This window comes from Alligator mississippiensis, chromosome 3 (genome assembly GCF_030867095.1).
Source record: "Alligator mississippiensis isolate rAllMis1 chromosome 3, rAllMis1, whole genome shotgun sequence".
NCBI classification, from domain to species: domain Eukaryota; kingdom Metazoa; phylum Chordata; order Crocodylia; family Alligatoridae; genus Alligator; species Alligator mississippiensis.
In genome coordinates, this window is record NC_081826.1 from 243,030,489 (window position 1) to 243,051,399 (window position 20,911).

A 20,911-nucleotide genomic window follows, 5' to 3' on the forward strand; every position below is an offset into this window, starting at 1 on the left:
TCATGATGTGCATAACTTTTACTAGCAGTTTCTTTGTGGGCAGGTGCTTGATTTCAGTTATCATTCCTGCCACTATATTAAATCTTTAAAAAAGACTGGCTCTTTTAGCGGATTTAAAAGAACCATTATACCTCTTCTTGTTCCTCTTCATCATATTCTTCTTCTGCTGCTGCTGTTTCTTCTTCTTCATCTTCCTTTTCTTTATCTTTGTTTTTCTCTTTCTCTTCATCTGATTTTTCTTCTTCATCGCCTTTCTTTTCCAACTCCTGTCATAAGTCAGTCACATTAACTACATATTCTGTTCACAGCACACCCTCCACCCTACCAAAACACAGAATTCAGGTTTGTTACAACCAGCAATTGAAACAACAATGTAGGGAAAATATGTGGCTTAATACAATCCCAGTATTTTACCAAGACTTTGTATATCCAATGCATCAGATTTACCCCAGGAGGTGAATGGTTAAACAATTAAGCGATCGCCTCAGTGATAACCAGTTCTAGCTTACTGGTTATCATTTAGCCTGGAGCCAGGCAGTCTGGGAAGGAAGGGAAGTCCTGCCATGTCCCAGCAAGAACTGGAAAGTGGCAGGGCAGGAGGGAGGGAGGGAGAGAGGAGAGAAGTGAGAAGAAAGGGAGGGGGGAGAGGGCAGGGGTGACTAATAGCTAGGCTACAAGGAGTGAGGGAGAGGGGGATGAGGAGGAGGGGAAGGGGAAGAGGAGAGGGGACAGAAGGGGTGCTGCAGCCTCTTGCTGGCTGTTATCCCTCCAGAACTTCCTGGGCTGTGCTGCCCGCCTGGTGGGGCAGCTTTAGCCTCTGGCTCCCCATGCTGCTCAGGGTGGGTGGGTGCAGCCTTTCCACCATGGCAGAGTCAGGCAGGGCCTCCCCCCCACAATTCACATTGCCATGGGGCACCCACCCCCATCTCTATGCCGGACCAATTAATAATTTTCGCAACAGGTTAAACAAATATTTATGTAAATCGGTATTTACACCCCTAGTTAACCCTGCTTCTTTTGCAGCTAACCTTCCTCTATCTGCCACCTGTAGATGTGCTGGGTAGCAGTACAGTTTTGCCACCAGTCGTGGATGAACCAGCAGTGCACCACCAGGACGTGATAGGGACAACAGATGGCAATTCTTTCCCTCCTGAAAAGCACCTATATCTTTTGATGGTGCTGTAACATGGTGTGTACAGTTAACCACTATAATAAGCCTGCCCAACCCCCAGCCATGAGTCTACAAGTCCTCAACAGTGCAACAAGGAGAAGATGTTAGAATCTCAATGGCTGTGAAGATGGATGAAGGCTGCAGTGGAATGAGATCTCCAGTTGTCTTGGGCTCCTTGGCATTGGATTCAAGTCCTGTTCTGTCAAGAACTGTGTTGAAGTTAATGTGCAGCATCTTCTCCACAATAAAATATATCATACATGGCATCTTCCATGAAAATGGCTTTTCCAGCACTTTTTTCAAGCCCTTTGGTGACTAGCTATTGAAGAGGGGAGCAGGACAGTGAAGTCTGGAAACTCCTAGTCAAGAAATGGCATGAAGGTAGCAGTTACAAGAAGGTCATCTAACACCTGGATGAAGACAGGATCGTGATTCAGCAGCTATCACTGCAACAGAGCAGACCTCTTCAGGATCCACCCTGCTCACCCCACGTGGGGAGGGGACTAGAAAAGGTGGCCGAAACATAGCCTGTCTACCTTCTTCCTCACTGGAGAACTGCATCCAGTGGGATCACCTTTACTGTGGTGCAAAATCAACAAAGACACACATTCAATTTTGGGACCTAGAACATCAGCACCCTCATGGACAAACCTAATAGTGAACATCCAGGGTACCACACAACAATTGTGGCTCAAGAACTCAGGGGACACAATATCGATGTCGCTGTGCTGAGCATAAGATGGGGAGCTCAAAGAACATGGAGATAGGTATAACTTCTTCTAGAAGTATAAACAGGAAGGAGGATGCCGGCTTCACGGATTTGGTTTTGCCATCAAGAATGAACTCGTAATCAACTCAATGAGTTCCCTATTGGAATTAATGAGCACTTCATGACTCCCCGTCTTAAATATGCCACTGCCATTAGCGCGTATGCCCCAACTCTTGACACCACTGACGAAACCAAGAAGGAATTCTACACCAACCTTGACCAAGTCCTTTCTGACGTTCCAGAAGGAAACGCATTTTTCTTGGTGATTTCAAATGCCAGAGTTGGAAGGGACCTGAACCTCTGGAATGGAACCATTAACAAGGAAGGAGTAGGAAAGGATAACTCCAATAGCAATCTCATCTTAACCGAATTCATGGACCATGGACATACAATCACCAACACCCTGTTCTGCCAGAAAACAGGTACAAGACATCATGGCAACACCCATGATCTAAGCATCAGCACCTGATTGACTATATCACCGTTTGTATCTGGGATCGCAAGGATGTGCGCATTACCTAAGCTACGCTAGGACCTGATGATTACTAAACCAAACAGCGACACATCTACTCAGTTTTGTCACTCAAACTGGACGCCCAAATGACGACTGCAGCAGAAGCATTGCCAATGGAAGATCAATGTTGAAGGACTCAAGGACCCTACCAAGCAAGACATTTTCTACCAGTGCTTCAACGAAAAACTGGCAAATTCCGATCAACAACAATGGGAGTTGGCAGCACTTGGGGTGCCTTCATGTTCATCACTACTGGCACCTATGAAGAGACACTTGGATTCTCTACCAGGAAACATCAAGCCTGGAATGATGAGAATGACCAGGAGATCTAAGAGTTGATCCACCATAAGTGCAAGACCTTTTGTGCTTGGCAGAATGATACCAACCACAAGCAACAGAAATTGAATCTCCAACAAGCCAGGGCAGAGGTCCAAACTAGGACCCACAATATGAAGAACAGATGGTAGGAAGACAAGGAGAAGGAGATTCAACATATGTGCAAATCTCAAAGAAAGGGGAATTATCAACACCCATTGGAAGGAGCATTTTGAAGACCTTCTCAATCAACTTCCTATTGTTGACAAGATTGCTCTCAACTCTATCCTGCAACACCCAATCAAAGATGATCTCAGAATCCCTCCAACCTTTGATAAGGTGAAACTCTGGAAAACATTATTTCCTGTACCTTGGAAGCCATCTCTTGCAGAAGGCTGACATCAAAAGAAATACAATATCCCCTTTAAAATGCAAGTGCAGCCTTTGGATGCATGAGGAAATGGGTGTTTGAACACCACAACATCAGATCTGAAACCAACCTCATGATTTATCCAATAGCTATGATCCCCACCCAGTATACAGAGCTGAGATGTGGACAACATACAGGAGTTACCTTAAGTAATTGGAAAAGTACCATTAATGCTGCCTGCAGAAGATCCTTCAAATCCAGTGGGATAATAAATGCACCAACATTAGCATCGTCTCGTAAGCAAACACCACAAGCATCAAGGCAATGATTATCCAAAATCATCTTTGCTGCAACAGCCACATCATCGAGATGTCTGACTCCAGACTTCCAAAGCAAGTCTTGTTTTCCCAGTTCAGTGAAGGCATACACACAAGAGGGGGGCAGAGAAAGTGCTTCAAAGACATCCTCAAGGCCAATTTGAGAAAATGCAATTGCCATCAACTTGTGGGAGATTATCACCTAAGACCATCCCCAAATGGAGGAAGAGTCTGCTGCAAGGATCTCAGTACTTTGAACTCTTGATGACAACAACAGGGGATGGAAAAGCAGCATGACAGACTGAACCAGGAATCCAGAGCCAGAAACCACACTGAAACAGACACCTGAGTTGCAACAGAGTCTGTCAATCCTAGATTGACCTCATCAGCTATCTTTGGAGCCAAAGATAAGACAGTCACGGAAGACAATCAACCTTGACTGAAAGGGATTGCAGAAATAAAAATCTAATAATATATTTGACTTACTATCTTAGATAAATATATCTGGTGTGAAGACTCCTAACTTTCTTTCCCTCTTAACTTCAGATAAAAATGGAAATAAGCCATGGAAGTCTACGTGGTGCTTTACAAGCACTAATACCCATGGTACCTGTCTCTAATAAAGCAGACAAAAACAAAGATCATTTGCCACTTGATTTCCTCTGGCCATAGTAGGGACACCATACTATAGTGACTTCTAATATGAAGGTCACTCTAATATGAAGGTCACAATTTTCTCCAAATCTACCCTTCCATTTTTTTCCTCTCTCCTCAACTTACCCCATGGATTTATTTATAACATTGGTAGACTGGACTACTGCTGCTTCTCAGGACTTTAGCACCAAATTTCTTATTATTCTCTCCTTAGCGAGCCTCACTGCTAACACCATTATTCAGTTAAGCAAGTAGAGAATGATGTTCTTCATGATATTCAAGTGACCAAATAACAGTAGTTTGAAAGCTAGGAATCGTCTCAGAGACTGGTGGTTGAGTGACTATCCTCACCATCTTGAATAACCATATCGCAGAACAGTCATTTGGCCTGTGTGACATGGCTAGTATTTGCTTCAGATTTGGCTGATTCAGGGGGGCAGTGATTCGATTCGGTGATTTGAATCACTGTCGCAAATTGATTCAGCTGCTGCTAAATCAGCTGAATCTCTGAATCTAAAAGACCCCATCCCCCACCCGCTATCCCAGCCCTGTCAATGGCTGCCCCACCCAGTCTAGCGTTCCTGTTCTTTAAAAAAATAAATAAATAAAAAAGCCCTGCACTCGCTGGCTGCTGCCAGGCACAGGAGCGATCCCTGTTGCCCCCCACTGCCTTGCGCTGTGTTGGGGGCTCTGCCACGAGCCTCCAGAAGCCCTGATGGCTGCTGCAGCAGCTGGTGAGTGCAAGGCTTTTAAGAACCTGGAGCTGGAGCTGGGTGGGGCAGCCATTGACAGGGCTGGGAGAGCAGGTGGGGATGAGGCCTCATGGCAGAGCCCCCCACACAGTGCGGAGCAGTGGGAGGCAGCAGGGATGCCCCACCCCCACCCCCCCGCCGGCCTGGCAGCAGCCGGTGAATGCGGGGTTTTTCCCTTTTTTCAAGTGCCGGGACACGGGCTGGGCGGGGAAACCATTGATGAGGCTGGGAGAGCAGGTGTTGGTCAGGGAAGGGGCCTGGCAGGTGCCCCCCCACCCCGCTCCTTCAGCACCCCTCTGCCCCCTCATTACCAGCACTGAGTCTGGGTCCAGATCCCTGCAGCGGCAAGTGGGGACTACCCAAATCTCTGAAGCTCTGCAAATCTTTTCCGAATAGATTGGGAGAGCTTCAGATAGATTCAGACCTTTTTATTGATTTCCTGGTTCGATTCAGATTCAGAGATTCGGCCACTAAATCAGGCTGAATATCCTCTGAATCGAATCGGCACCTGAAGCTTCGCACAGCTCTAACAGTCATCTGTTATCAAGGCCAGAGTAATGGCTGATTTATGAGATCACTCAGGGAAGATTGGAACGTAACCATTTTGTTCTCTAACAGAAACTTCTACTGCACAATAAAGACAATGCAGGCAAATAGAACTGCAATGAGTAGGTCTTACCTCAATTTTTTTCAACACATCCACATTACTTTTGTTTGCATCAACTTTTGCATCAACTTTTGCCTTTTTTGGTTTTCTACCTGCTGATATAAAACAAGAGGTTATTTCTTGAGTCTCTTAGAATTCTAACAAAGATCGTACATCTACTTTAGTATTAAAAGTTCAGTGTTAGCATCTGTCTTGAAAAACTAATATAACTTCTCTGCCACTTGCTTACTTTTATCTGGCAAATCCTTTATTCTTCTCTGAACCTTAATAGCTCAAATTTTTATAAATGAGGGTTGATCTAAAATTCAGCTTTGAATATGCATTTTACCAAATTTTGGCCCAAACTGAGACATTCAGCTTCAGTCTAATAATTTACAAATGTATATTCAAAACTGGTTAAGGAAATAAGTGAAGAAAGCTCTTAATCATCATAATTTCTCATAATCTTAAAGATATTTTAAAACATCCTTACAATCATTTAAATTCTAGATGAGCCAATATTGATTTTCATTATGCAGTATCCTCAAGCTTGTAGGAAGTGTTTGCACCAGATGGGCAATGTTCATCTTACCTTAACTGTAAACTCAGAAAGAGCTAAGCAAGTTCTGTCTGTACAGGTGACTGACTTTTTCATTTGGATGCATGTAGCAGATGTGACTCTAGGATGTGGAGTAAGCAGTCTTGAGGTTTAACCCCTAAGAATAGCTATACCTGTGGAGAGGCCTTGAGACAATCCTTTGTGCTAATTCACTCTTTCTTAAGAAAAACAAATCCTACGAGAGAGAGTTTTGGGGGCCGGGCAGTGGTGGTGCAAAGATTTCTATTTTTGGGTAAAAGGCTTGCTTATGGTAGTATTTTACTTTTTCCTAGCACAATCCCCTATATTTTGCACCTTCTTTTGGTACATCAAGTACTTCCCACATCTAGAGGCAAGATATGCAATGGGGACTAGTGGTCTAATTAGTTATGACAAAACCCTATGGCCCCAAAGCACTGGATTATTTTCAGTGGCGGGAATAAACAAAATAACCTGTGCTATAACTCTTCACATTGTCTGGAGTACTGTGTGCAGAGGTGGACACTTTATCTCAAAAAGGATACTGCAGAGCAATAGGTAGGTCATAGAAGAGTGATGAAAGCAATCACGGTCATGAAACAAGTCCCATGTGAAGACAGAAAAAACTGATTTTTTACCTTAGGAGACAAATCAGAGTTGACATGGTAAAATTCTAATATAATAAAAGCCTTAGACTGTCTGCCTGTCTGTCCATAACGCTCTGGGCCAACTGCGCATGTATCGCCAAGAGGGCGTGTGCCAGTTGTCGGTGAGGGCCTGGAGAGTTACAGATAGAAGGGGTGAGGGAGCTGCCGCACTGTCCCCCCCCACCACCAACAGCTGGCAGGGAGAGAGAGGGGGGGAAGGGGAAAAGGTGGGATTTCCAATGGCAGACCCCTCCTGCTACCACCACCGCTGCCCGGCCCCAACAACAGCCAGGAGAGAGGGGGAGGCAGCAGGGAGGGAAGGAGGAGAGGGAGCATGTCGCATGGTGCCGGGTGTCGGTGGCCGTGCAAGCTCCCCTTCCCCCCATTCCTAGGAGCCGGCAGCAGTGGGGGATGGAGCAGCAGGGGTGTGGGGGGGGAGGTGCACAGAGCCAGATGTGGGGAGTGGGGGGGGGGGGGGCCCACAGAGACGGACACAGGGAGTGGGGGGGGGGGTGCACAGGGCCAGAGGTGGAGTGGCAGCACTGCAGGGCACTGGGTGGCAGCACTTCATCCCCACCTTCCTCTCACCCCCATCATTCATGATGAGCAATTTGCTAGTACTGTATATAAATAAGGGGCTAAAGAGTACTCCCTCACACTTGTCTTATCACCAAAGAGCCAAGGGACATTCAATAAAATTAAAGCCTGGAAAATTCAAACAGGTAAAAGGAAACTGTTTCCACCCCCAGATACAGTTTACAGACTGTGGAACTCACTGCTAGATTAAGCTATTGAAGCCAAAAACTTAAAATTTGCCCATGTGAAGCTCTGAGCTGCTGCAATTAGGCAGCTTCTGGCATCTGAGCTAGAGTGGTTAAACCTTGTTCAGGAATCTCCTAACTACCCTGCTGTCTTCTCTGGAGATACAACCTTTGTTATGGATGAAAAAACTTACTGTAACCTCCCAAGAGTCATAGTACTAACCCTTTGCTATTGAACAATATTGAAAAGAATATTGCAGTTCAACAAATAAGGTAATATGTTTTTCGTAATACACTAGTACAGTCTGCAGTCTGGTCTCGTTTATCTGAACTAACTTTTTGAAAAAAGACTGAAGAACAGGCAAGAGGCCATAACTTTTATTATGCAGGAAGCATTTGTTATTGACAGTGTTGCCCTCAGTTGCATACTTTACCCAGTTATAGATGCTGTGGCAACAAGGATTTAAACATTGCTTCTTACAACTCAATATATTACATCTTTGAAGGAAGTTCAGTTGCTCTATGATAATTTGCAAATTCAGTTTATTGACATGGCTGTTTATTGTATTTATAAATTGCTTTACTTTAAATGGGAAAGGTGAAAAGACACATCAGGAAGGGGACAGAATAGCTTAACATGAGCCTTTTCTCTACAAGTATCTGAAGGCTGTTAAGAGAAAATGTTTTAGTCTTTACAGGAAAAGTTTTGGGAACCAGAAAACAAAAAGAACAGTTTTCTTTTTTAAAGACTCAGGGAGGGAGAGAAAAAGATAAAATGCTTGGGAGACTCAAACTAACATACAAAACACACAGCAGAGTGTCAGTCTACTTAGGTCATCATCATAAGAGGGCAGCCATTAGGAAACAGACTCATATAATAGACAGTTTGTTGATTTTGATCACCTCTACCTTTCTCTAAACATGGTTCCCAATGTTAAACAATATTTTGTTCTCAAGACAGCTGTCTGCACATCACTGATCTACAAATACTGAATCCAGTCAGATCTTTTGGGTGAATGCTAGCTGACACAGGGCACAGTTCAGGAGTCTAGCTGAAGACACAGGCTAGGAGTTGGAGAATTGTAGAATTATGTCCCAAGAGAGAAAAAGAAACAAGGTCTGATACTTAATGGGATGCACTTAAAAAGATGAAAAAAAAGACAGAGATGAAACAAGCTTGCTAACTGTGACAGCATCATGATCTAGAATAAGAAGTCACCCTCTGCAAGGGATGTTTTACTTGTGATATCTCTGTACTGTACTTATGCATTGGTGGCCACCTTCCTTTCCTACAAACCTCCAAACTTTTTAAAGAGCTTCTATCCTAAGTTTTTTTTTTTAAATCAGTTTTTAAAAGGGATATCTTTTTCATGTTACCTTCAGTTAAACTCTTCACCTTACCAGAAGTTTTTGTTATAGAAATTAAGAAGATAAAAGGAGATACTTTTGTCTTGAGAACAAAATATCAGCTAATGAGATATGAAAAATGTATTGGGCTCTGGGTCTTTAAAGCTGCATTTACAGTAATCATTCAATGTCACTGTGTAGCAAATGAACAATACATCAGATGATTTCTTAAGATGCAAGAGCTTATTGCTGGCTCAATGTTTATTTAGAGAGTGCTAATTATACTTTGGAACAACAGCTATATGCTGATTTCTTCTTTTAGAATTGTATAAATAAGTATTTAAGTTTCAGTACACTGCTTGAATTCTCTTTCTAGGACCAAGCTTCTCAAAGAGGCTCTTAAAAGGAACAAAGCTTCCAGCTGAGCTGGTCTCCATGACTACTGCACAGACACTTTTCTGTTTTTTATCCTTGAACTGAAAGATGACATGAAAGATTTGAACAAAGAGGGAAATGAAAGTAAACAATGATAACATAATCAACATCTAGGCACACAGGTCAAAGTGCTGCTTCACATCAACAAAGCAATAGGCTTTAACATAAAAGTTAAAATAATAGCCATACATACTAGGCTATAGGTAAATTCATATTCCGGTATTTTACAGTGAAAATTAAACTCAATTTTCTTTAAGAACAACCAATACCAACTCTAACTGCTGTTGAAGGATCTGGTTCACAATTCTGCCAGAGAGCTGAAAATAAACAAAAAAAGTAAAAATAGAGAAAAACAGAAAATAACCTACATTAGTTTAGTTTTTGTGTATGAATTAAACACAAGCCAACTAAATTATAAACAGGATAACTGGACAAAACAACAAAATAAGACAAAAAAGTTAAAAGATAGCAAAACAACAGCTGTAAGTTGTGAGTGAGGGAAAAGATGCTTAAAGATTTTTGGCAATTGAAAACAATGACAAAAGTCTTAAAAAACCTGACAGTGCTACAGTCAGCATCCAAACACATAGTGGCACGACAGGCAGAGAAATATACCTGCTGCAACATTTCCACTGTTTTACTAACCAGCTCAAACAATAATTATTCACACTTGATGTTTAAGCACTGCATGTTCCTTAAAAACAAATAAGCTACCTTTTTTTATCTTCTTCCTTAGCTTAATTTCTCTTGGGAGTCTTCTCCAATCTGTAAGAAATAATTTTAATATACAAAACTATTTTATTTGTATTAAAATAGGTCCCCAAAAACTCTACTGAGGGCACATTATACTTGATTGTGTATAAAAACACGTTTGGCTTCTAGAATGAGAATATTCCCCAATGGAAGTCAATTGTGCCATCTGTCTTTTGGGTTTGTTTGTTTTTTTTAAAGTTAATCCTTTTACAAGATCATATGATGAAGGAATTTCTGCCCCAAGTAGATGTCCAGACATAACAGTGACCTTTAAAATATATATATTATGATCAGCCTATGATAATGAGCTGTGGTAGCCCTTATATTCAAAATTAGGATTGGCAACTATGACTGAAGCTATTCCGGGAGATTTTTTTCCCCCAACATGATGCAATGTCATTAATTGGGGTGCACTGATAGTGTTTTTTTGGGCTGATTCAGATGGCCGGTTTTTAATGGGGGGCGGTTTTTAATGGGGGGGCGGCCTCCCGCTGCTACACGCACCCCGGGAAGGCAAGAGGGGGAATGTGCCCCCGGATCTGTGTGTGGCATGAGGGCGGGCTGCTGCTGTGGGCTGGTGCTGGGGTGCGTTGAGCTCTTCGTGGCAGGGCTGGGCTGGGCTGCGCTTGGGCTGGGCGGTGGCAGCGCTGGGAGGGGGCTACAGCCACCCCAAAATTCCCCGTAGCCCTCCTCCCAGCACTGCCACCGCGCACCCTGAGTATAGCCCCAGCCCAGTCCCCTTGCCAGGAAGAGCCCGGCGTTGCCCCTGGCCCCAGTTCACAGCAGCAGCCCACCCTCACCCTGCACACAGATCTGGGGGCACACATCCACCATGCCGTCCTGGGGTGTGTGCAGTGGCGGGAGCTGCCACCCCCTCTCCCCACGTCCCCTGGACAAGACACTTGCGACTCCGTCCCACACCCTGCCCCAGCTGTGCAGCACCTACCCCTGCTCCAGCCCCATTCCCTCCCTCACCACTGGGGCCTCAATCTGCCCTCTCCCCCCACACACCCCTTCCCTCACAACAGATTTACCAGCTGGACCCAAGTGCTCTCCATGCTGCCAGGCTGTGCTCCTGGCTGCCTACATGCACGGGGCATTTATCGGCGACATTGTCTGCTACATCAGCCAAAAAAGGCTGATCGCAGATACAGTCAATTTTCCTTATGTCAGTGCTGATCTCATATGGGACTGATGTATCAGTGCACCTCTAGTCATTAATTGTACTGTTCAACCCGTTCATAATATCAATCTCCCAAATTGCTTCCAATAGTCACTGGGAGATCGATGAAGACCCGGGAGGGTTGGCAACCCTACTGAAAATCCCAAATACCAATCACTGATAACTTTCTAAGTTTTCTTTGAATAAACCTTGTGGTCATATGCAGTCCAAATTTAACTCTTCCAGGAAAGTCTGAGGCAAGCCTTAGCTACTGTTTCCCAAGCAGGAAACTAAAAAAGTTAATTTTTGTAGGCTGTTCATTCATTTCCTTTAATATCACAAATTTGACATGTCGTCTTTGATAAGGAACATGTGATTTGGTAAGGTCTCAAATGCTATTTGCCTACCATTTCTTAAAACTTTGGTCTTCCATTTTAAAACAAACTAAAAGATTACTGAAGACCCACAAAGAATTTCTTTGTGACAATGTACATTATTACCTGGGGTCCATGCCGTACGCTCTTTGCTTAGCTGCTGGTATTTTTGACTGTATTTTTCAATTGCTAGAGAACAAGAAAAAAAGCCAGCAATTGAATAAAACAAGGTAATGCAAACAGTGTTCTTTATATTTCAATAAGATACGCACGCTTCTCTATTTTCCGAGGAAACATTTTTCTACTATATGACTGTTGAACACTTATGCACATGCTAAACTTGATTACCAGGAGCAGCCCCACTGAAAGCAATAGGACTTTCAACCCTTAAGTGCTTGTAGGATCTGGGCATCGTATCTAAAGGAAGACTACGTATTTTTTGTCAGTCTTTTAACTGATATCTGCCTTCAACTGGAAAACAAAACAAAACAAAAACAAACAAACAAAAAATATTTTCCTTTACCAACTGTAAAAAGCACTGAATCTACTCAGCATCAACACAGAAGAAAACAGGACTGGATAGCAGTAAGTTGGCCCTTCTCATTTTCCACGTTTTGCAGAACTATTTACCCATGAAGCAATTCTGTAAATCAAGTAATATCATTTCTGTTGCAGAGATGGAAAATATGCAGGATTCAGAGGTTAAAATAACCTATCCAAAATGATTTAGGAGTTAGCTATACTGAGAAAATAAGTGTATTAAATATGTTTATTAGCCTAAGTTTAAACACAGTCAGCACCCATTTTAAACAATGACTTTTTAAAATACTCATTAGGGCATGGTCAGCGCAGGAGTGACCCACTTCATATTTTTAAATGCACTTATGCTGCCAACCCTTTCTAGTTTAGACAACATAGTGTACCTATATGAGGTTTTTGTTTGTTTGTTTGTTTTTAAATATAATCTTATTCCAACCACCATATGCTAAACTGAAAAAGGCATTCTTATACTGGAATAAAAGTGTCTACCTGAGGTGGTTATATAGTATAAATTCACACCTCAGAGTACAACAAAAACAATCTTCTTGGAAAAACAAGACCTTAGTGCAGGACTGGCCAGCATGAGTCCTACAAGTAGGAAAGGCAGCTTACATGTCTGGACTGGAGTGGGATGCCTGCCAAAAACGTCAGCCCCACAGCCAAAATTGAAAAACTGGAACAGGAACTCTAGTATTTGCAACTTTTCCTAATAATCCTATTCTTATTCCTGCAAACCACAATGCCTAAAAAACCCACAAATAAAAAACTATACCTTTTCAATATAAACTTATTCATTTCTACTACAGAAATATATTTAATTATTCCAAACAGGATCAGGGCTGCATTGTTCTTGACACTGTCCAAACAAATAAAAACAAGAACTCTCACAGTCCAAAACCTACACAATAAGCAGATGGAAGTAAAAGATAAACAGGATAGGAAGTAAGGGAGCAGGGAAGTAAGTTCTGTACGACTCTATTCATGATTGTGACATACAGTCTGGTGACTATGGCAAATGCTAGCAAAAGAGCCAAGTGAAATAGTAGAACAAAAGCTCACGTTTAAAATAATGGGTCTCCAAAAGACCTCTATTGTAAGTAGCTTTTATTTTTCTGTATGAACAGTCAATGCTGGGAAAAGAAGGGCCATTATCATAAGAATATTATTGCAACTGCTAGCGTACACAGTAAAATGTGTGTATACCAGTTACTTCTCTTTACCAGCAATAGCTAAATATCAAAACATAAAACAAATGTCTGCATGCTAGACAATGAATAACAACAGACATACATAAAGAAAAATTCACATAGATCATGGCACTGGGAGCTGAAAGAAAATTATACAACATGCCCAACAGTCACTAAAGAAAGGTTTTCATCACTCATCATATGGGCAATAAGGCTATGCAAAATTTCACCCGGCATTTCATTTTGAAGCTGTTTCAATGCATTTCAATCTAGAAACAGTGAAACGGAAATGAAACAAAAGCTTTCAAAACGAAACAAGGGAACTAGAAACGTTTTTAAGTTTGGGCAGCACCCACCTCCTGTCATCCGGCAGGCAGATCGGGGGCTCGCCCGCACCCCCAGGAGGGCTGCAGGGGCTGTGCTGGACTCGTCCCAGGGGTGTGGGCCCCTGATCTGCCTGCCAGATGACAGGAGGCGGGTGCTGCTACGTGGGGCCAGCAGCAGCACCAATCTTCCTAGTGCTGGGTGCAGGCTGCAGGCCGCTCTCTCATCTGACAGGCAGATCGATGGCTCGCACCCCCGGGAGGACTCGAGCACAGCCCTCACAGCCCTCCTGAGGCGAGCCCCCGATCTGCCTGCCAAATGACAGGAGGTGGGTGCTGCCAACTGAGACCAGCGTAGGGGAGATCGGTGCTTCTGCTGGCCCCAAGTAACAGCACCTGCCTCCTGTAATCCTGTGCGCAGATCAGGGGCCCACCAACACCCCCAGAAGGACTGCAGGGGCTGTGTCCGAGTCCTCCCAGGGGTGCGGGGCCCAGATCTGCCTGCCGGATGACAGGAGGTGGGTGCTACCACCTGGGGTCAGTGACAGCACTGATCTTCCCGGTGCTGAGTGCAGGCTGCACCCAGTGCCAGTCTGTCATCTGGCAGGCAGATCGGGGGCCCGCACCCCCCAGGAGGACTCAGGCACAGCCCTCCTAGGGGTGTGGGCGAGCCCCTAATCTGCCTGCCTGCTGCATTTTATGATTCCCCATTATAACCTATGGATGAAACGGTGTCGAAACAGCAAAACAGTTTTGATGAAACAAAACAGAACGATGCTTTCAAAACTAAAAGAATTTCGAAATGAAATGTTGTTCCATCGAAACAGAAGTTGAAACGGAGTGGTGCTGTTTCTCACAGTCCTAATGGGCAACATTAATAAATCAAACAGGCCCCTGGCATACATTCATTTAATGATGCAAAAGCATCTGATCCTCAATCCCAAGACCTGCACCTCCTACAATGCCACACATGCTGGCAGAAGGCGCAATTTTGGCATTGGTGTCAGATTCATTACTACTTGCCAGTGCAGAGGGAACCTGTATGCTGGAAATGGGGCTGACAATCAGCTGATTATAAGTGCCAGGCTGGAGCCCCTGGGTCCAGTTACAGACTTGGAGTCACCTGGGCCAGGGCTGATAATTAGCTAGTTTTCAGCCCAAATAGCCCCCAGGTCTTGTTTGAGACCTGGGGCTGCCTAGGGACTGGGGCCAACCATCTGTTGACTGTTAAAACCCTGTACCTGGTAGCTATTCTGCAAAGCAACTTTACTACAAGTAAAATCCATTTAACAAAATACTCTAAAAATAAAATGGATTAGACATTCAAATGTCAAGTATGAAATGTACAAAGTATTTACTTGATTCCAAAACACCTTACTTCTCCCGGCCCCCCAGCATTCATCACGGGCAAAACAAAGCTCTGTCTTAGAATCAAGCATCACAGTTAGGATATGGGAAAAATGACTGTGCAGGGAACCCAAGTCCACATGCAGAGACAGCATCAGCAGCCTGCCGATTCCTGTTTTTAGTGTCTACTCATACTTGGCTCCCTTCCCTCATCCCCTGCTCATCTGCCTCACTGGCAGGGAGCCAGGATGGGAAAGAGGAACCTGCACCCAGCTGCTGTGGTCTCTAGCCAGCTGGGTTCCCTGCAGACCAGCCCCTCACAGCTCCCAGCTGGAATCTGACTCAGCTGTAGCAGGCATGGAGGAGCTCCAGAGCCATTCCTGCTGTGGGCTGTAGAGAGCCCACAGCTATGCTGGAAGCCCAGATTTGCAGATTCCAGATTCCTCCTTCGAACCAGGAGAGGAGGTAGGGGAGGGAAGGTGGGGGACGGAGAGGAGATGGGCAGGGAACAAGGAATGTGTCAGCTGTAAGCTCACTGCAATGTGGAGAAGGAAGGGCTCTGGGGCACACCCTGCAACCAGATCAGCTATGATAGCAGTGGAAGGGGGAGGTACGCAGGGAGGCAAGTGGTGAGGAGGAAAGGGATAGGAGAGTATATTTGGGGGGAAGACACCAGGGATGCCAAGGGGTAGGGGGAAGACTGCCTGCTCCCCCTGCTTCCACCTTCCTCCCCTACCTTCTCCCTACCCATTTTCCCCCAGCTGCCCCCCTGCCTCTACTTTCTCCCTACCTGTTTCCCGCCCCCCCCCCCCCCCCCCCGGGGCCGACTGCCTTCTCTGCTGCTTCCCCCCTTACACAACAGTCAAAGGGAAAAATTTTAGACCCTCCAATAATTAAAATCTGGGCATGGAAAATTACAAGTTTATAGATTTTTCATGTCTAGAACCTAATTATTGGGGGGGGGTGTCATCTTAAATTCTAAGTTACCCTGGATTTGGGTAAACACAGTTATGATGAAAATTTTGGAGGAGATGCTAAACCTCATGTTTCAGGGCTCAATCATCACTAATGATGAGGATGAGGTAGTAAATTATCTTACATCTACCTTCGTATACGTTTCTCTATCACATCCAGCACTGGCTATTATCAGAGACGGGATGATGGACTATTCAGATTTTGGTTCTGATCCACTATGGCAATTCCTATATTCCTGTAAGTCCACAAAGAACATCAAGTACTGTATCTGGTAAGATCACAGGAAGATGATGAAAATAGGCAAAAAGTAACAATGAGCAAGAAACCCTCTTTGACTAATGACTGAGAACAAAATGCAGTTGACAGATTCTGGATACTACTGCAGTGTAACAGGGAAACAAAAGGGGAAGTTTTTTTCCCCCCCAAAACAATTTTCTAACAAAGTTTGGAAACTTTAATTTTAGATGTTTAATTGAAGATGTTCAACAAACTATTGAAAACCTTATGTACTAGATTTCAAGAACTCTGAATTGGACACCAACAAAACTGCACTGGTTGTCTGTGATTGGAGGGGACCGGACTATAAGGTCCAAGTGATCCCAATTAGTCCTGTGTTCCATTGTTCTTACAATTTAATTTTAAAATATCTTGATGGTAAGACAGATTCCATGGTCTCTTTACACAAGCATTTAACTCTAGCATAGGCAAAAATTTCAGAGTAAAACATGATTAAGTTGACATTGTCCCTTTAATTAGTCAAAATAATAACTCCAGTTTGAATATATGAATTGCAAAACATTATTATATTATCCTACACAAATACCACATTTTGCTGTTTATAGATAAAAACAGATTCACCACAAACCTTCGTGTTCCTCTTCTACTGGCATGAAGTAAGGCATTTTTTTCATAGTCCCTCGAAGTTCTTGCTTTAAGGCCAACATGTATTCTTCATCTTCTCCTGTTTTCAAAGGCACTGGTTTACAGTCTGTACTCTGTGTAAAATTATTTGCATTATTTAGGTGTATTATAACAGTAGTAATCATGTGCTAAAATCTGTCATACAAGAACAAGAAGTGTCCCTAATACAGAGAGTAATGCAATTCTATATTATGCCACTTTGCAAATAAATTTTCTTTCATTCCAATTATGTGCTCAGAACTTTATGCAACATCAGTTCAATTCAATTTTACACTGAACATTCATACGATAATACAAAAGAAAGCATCCCTCCTCTCATTAGGTGGTTTTCTCTTCCATCCTACCAGTGACCGGATGAGGAAGACGGCAGGAGAACTGCATCAGAGAGACCAACTGGCGGCTTCGGCAGTGGTGTCTCGAGGCAGGCTTCGGCTTCCTGGACAATGACCCGCACACATCACGACGAGGGACATGCTCAGCTGGGATGGGCTTCACCTGTCCCCCAAAGGTAAGTGTGTGTTTTCTACTAGGTTGGCGGATCTCCTCTGGCGGGCTTTAAACTAGGCTCGTCAGCGGGAGGGGAGTACGAGGGCAGGGGAAGCTGTGGACCACCAAACCATGTGGCACCCACAAGGACAGCCCAGCCTGAAGAAGGAGAACATTGGGAACCTGAAAGCCATGGGGAGGCCAGCACTACAGAACAGGTAAGGAACAAGAAGGTAAGAAACAATGGGCCCCTTGGGACTCAGAGCGGGGGGGGCAGCAAAGGCACCAGTCGCAGGGCTCAAGTGCCTATATACTAATGCTAGGAGCATGGGGAATAAGCAGGATGAATTAGCGCTCCTGCTTGCACTAAACACCTATGACTTAGTGGGGCTAACAGAGACCTGGTGGGATTCATCCCATGGCTGGGCGGTACATATGGAGGGCCATAGATTGTATAGAAAGGACAGGTTGGGGAAGAAAGGGGGGGGGGGGGGTTGCACTTTATGTCAGTGAGCAATATACATCAACCCTCATCAAGACAGAATCCGAGGTTGAGGAAGTAGAAGGATTGTGGGTTAGGCTACATGGGGGGCAAGGAGAAAGGGATTTGGTGGTAGGGGTCTGCTACAGACCCCCACACCAAGGGGAAGAAATAGATGCGGGGCTCCTGAAGCAACTCTCGGAGACCATAAAAGCTAAAGAGGCGGTAGTCATGGGGGACCTAAACTACCCGGACATCTGCTGGGAGACGCAGACAGCAAGGTCCCATCGCTCACGCAGGTTTCTAACCTGTGTACAGGACCTCCACCTGACACAGGAGGTGCATGGTCCCACTAGGGGGAATGCCATACTGGATCTGGTATTGGCAACGGGAGATGACATGATAGGGGACCTCCAGATCGGTAGCCATTTGGGAGACAGTGATCACCTTATAATAGAGTTCAACATAAGACGTCGAGTGGGTAAGGTAACTAGTAGGGTGAAAGTGCTAGACTTTAGGAAAGCTAATCTCAATGCACTCAGGCGATTAGTCAAGGAAGCACTGCAGAGTAGGAGTTTTGATGGGATGGGAGCCCAAGAAGGGTGGCTGTGCCTAAAGGAAACAATTCTTCGGGCACAAAGCAAGACGATCCCCGAGCGAGGCAAAAGAGGGAAAGGGGCCAAGAGGCTTCCATGGCTGACCAGAGAAATCCAGGGCAGCCTAAGGGCCAAAAGGGGAGCACATAAAAAGTGGAAACAGGGTGAGATCACTAAAGATGAATATACCTCCTCTGCTCGTGCTTGTAGGGAGGCAGTTAGGCGGGCCAAAGCTACCATGGAGCTGAGGATGGCAACCCAAGTAAAAGACAACAAGAAATTGTTTTTTAGATATATTGGGAGTAAAAGGAAGGCCCAGGGAGGAATACGACCGCTGCTAAATGGGGAGAAACAATTGGTGACAGATAGGGGGGACAAGGCTGAACTCCTCAACGAGTTCTTTGCCTCAGTGTTCCTAAGTGAGGAGCATGACAAGTCTCTCACTGGGGTTGTAGAGAGGTAGCAGCAAGGCGCCGGACTTCCATACGTAGATCCTGAGGTGGTGCAGAGTCATTTGGAAGAACTGGATGCCTTTAAATCGGCAGGCCCGGATGAGCTCCATCCGAGGGTGCTGAAGGCACTGGCCGACATCATTGCAGAGCCACTGGCGGGACTATTCGAACGCTCGTGGCGCACGGGCCAAGTCCCAGAAGACTGGAAAAGGGCTAACATGGTCCCCATTTTCAAAAAGGGGAGGAAGGAGGACCCGGGCAACTATAGGCCAGTCAGTCTCACCTCCATCCTTGGTAAAGTCTTTGAAAAAATTATCAAGGCTCACATTTGTGAGAGCCCAGCAGGGCAAATTATGCTGAGGGGAAACCAGCATGGGTTTGTGGCGGGCAGATCGTGCCTGACCAACCTAGTCTCTTTCTATGACCAGGTTACGAAACGCCTGGACACAGGAGGAGGGGTGGATGTCGTATACTTAGACTTCAGGAAGGCCTTCGATACGGTATCCCACCCCATACTGGTGAACAAGCTAAGAGGCTGTGATGTGGATGACTGCACAGTCCGGTGGGTGGCAAATTGGCTAGAGGGTCGCATCCAAAGAGTCGTGGTAGATGGGTTGGTCTCGACCTGGAAGGGTGTAGGCAGTGGGGTCCCGCAGGGTTCGGTCCTTGGACCGATACTCTTTAATGTCTTCATCAGCGACTTGGACGAGGGAGTCAAATGTACTCTGTCCAAGTTTGCAGATGACACAAAGCTATGGGGAGAAGTGGACACGCCGGAGGGCAGGGAACAGCTGCAGGCAGATCTGGATAGGTTGCACAAGTGGGCAGAAAACAACAGGATGCAGTTCAACAAGGAGAAATGCAAAGTGCTGCACCTAGGGAGGAAAAATGTCCAGCACACCTACAGCCTAGGGAATGACCTGCTGGGTGGCACAGAGGTGGAAAGGGATCTTGGAGTCCTAGTGGACTCCAAGATGAACATGAGCCGGCAGTGTGACGAAGCCATCAGAAAAGCCAATGGCACTTTATCGTGCATCAGCAGATGCATGACGAATAGGTCCAGGGAGGTGATACTTCCCCTCTATAGGGCGCTGGTCAGACCGCAGTTGGAGTACTGCGTGCAATTCTGGGCGCCACACTTCAGGAAGGATGCAGATAACCTGGAGAGGGTACAGAGAAGGGCAACTCGTATGGTCAAGGGCCTGCAGACCAAGCCCTACGAGGAGAGACTAGAGAAACTGGACCTTTTCAGCCTCTGCAAGAGAAGGTTGAGAGGCGACCTTGTGGCTGCCTGTAAGTTCATCACGGGGGCACAGAAGGGAATTGGTGAGGATTTATTCACCAAGGCGCCCCCGGGGGTTACAAGAAACAATGGCCACAAGCTAGCAGAGAGCAGATTTAGACTGGACATTAGGAAGAACTTCTTCACAGTTCGAGTGGCCAAGGTCTGGAACAGGCTCCCAAGGGAGGTGGTGCTCTCCCCTACCCTGGGGGTCTTCAAGAGGAGGTTAGACGAGTATCTAGCTGGGGTCATCTAGACCCAGCACTCTTTCCTGCTTATGCAGGGGGTCGGACTTGATGATCTATTGAGGTCCCTTCCGATCCTAACATCTATGAATCTATGAATCTATTACTGGCCTACACAGTCATGCTCTCTCTTGATTCCTCTCCTTCTACCCTCATAAATTATGTACTCCTTTTCACATCGTGACTCAGCTTCAACAAGCTCAGTAGAGGAGGTGCCCTCACCCAGTCAATTCTATGATCTGAGGGCACTCTTCTGGGAGGTAGGAAATGTGGTTCTGAATGCCCTCTGGCCAAGGTGAGCATTGATTCCATATTTCCTACTTCCTGGACCAGCACACTAATCACAAGGCTATTATAGATAAACATGCAAAACTACCAGAGTCTCAAGCTCCTCATTTTTAAGAGTAACCCCTGCTCAGTTTGTTCCAAGAACAACTGTGGGTACCTACCTCCAGAGAGGACTCCAAGCTCTGAACCTGGAGTGCAGAGACACTTAAAATTCAGAGAAGTAT

At 45.1% G+C, this 20,911-nt stretch overlaps 1 protein-coding gene across 1 annotated transcript in view; it reads right to left on the reverse strand.

The window, feature by feature from the left end:
* The window catches only part of POLR3G (RNA polymerase III subunit G), a 31,517-nt gene that overhangs the window by 2,657 nt on the left and 7,949 nt on the right, over positions 1-20,911 (reverse strand). Inside the window, exons 5-9 of the mRNA XM_019483265.2 lie at positions 16,802-16,931; positions 11,691-11,753; positions 9,990-10,040; positions 5,542-5,624; positions 132-266 (exon numbers count right to left, since the gene is read on the reverse strand). Of these exons, the coding sequence (XP_019338810.1) occupies positions 132-266; positions 5,542-5,624; positions 9,990-10,040; positions 11,691-11,753; positions 16,802-16,931 (462 nt within the window). The remainder of the gene's footprint in view (positions 1-131; positions 267-5,541; positions 5,625-9,989; positions 10,041-11,690; positions 11,754-16,801; positions 16,932-20,911) is intronic.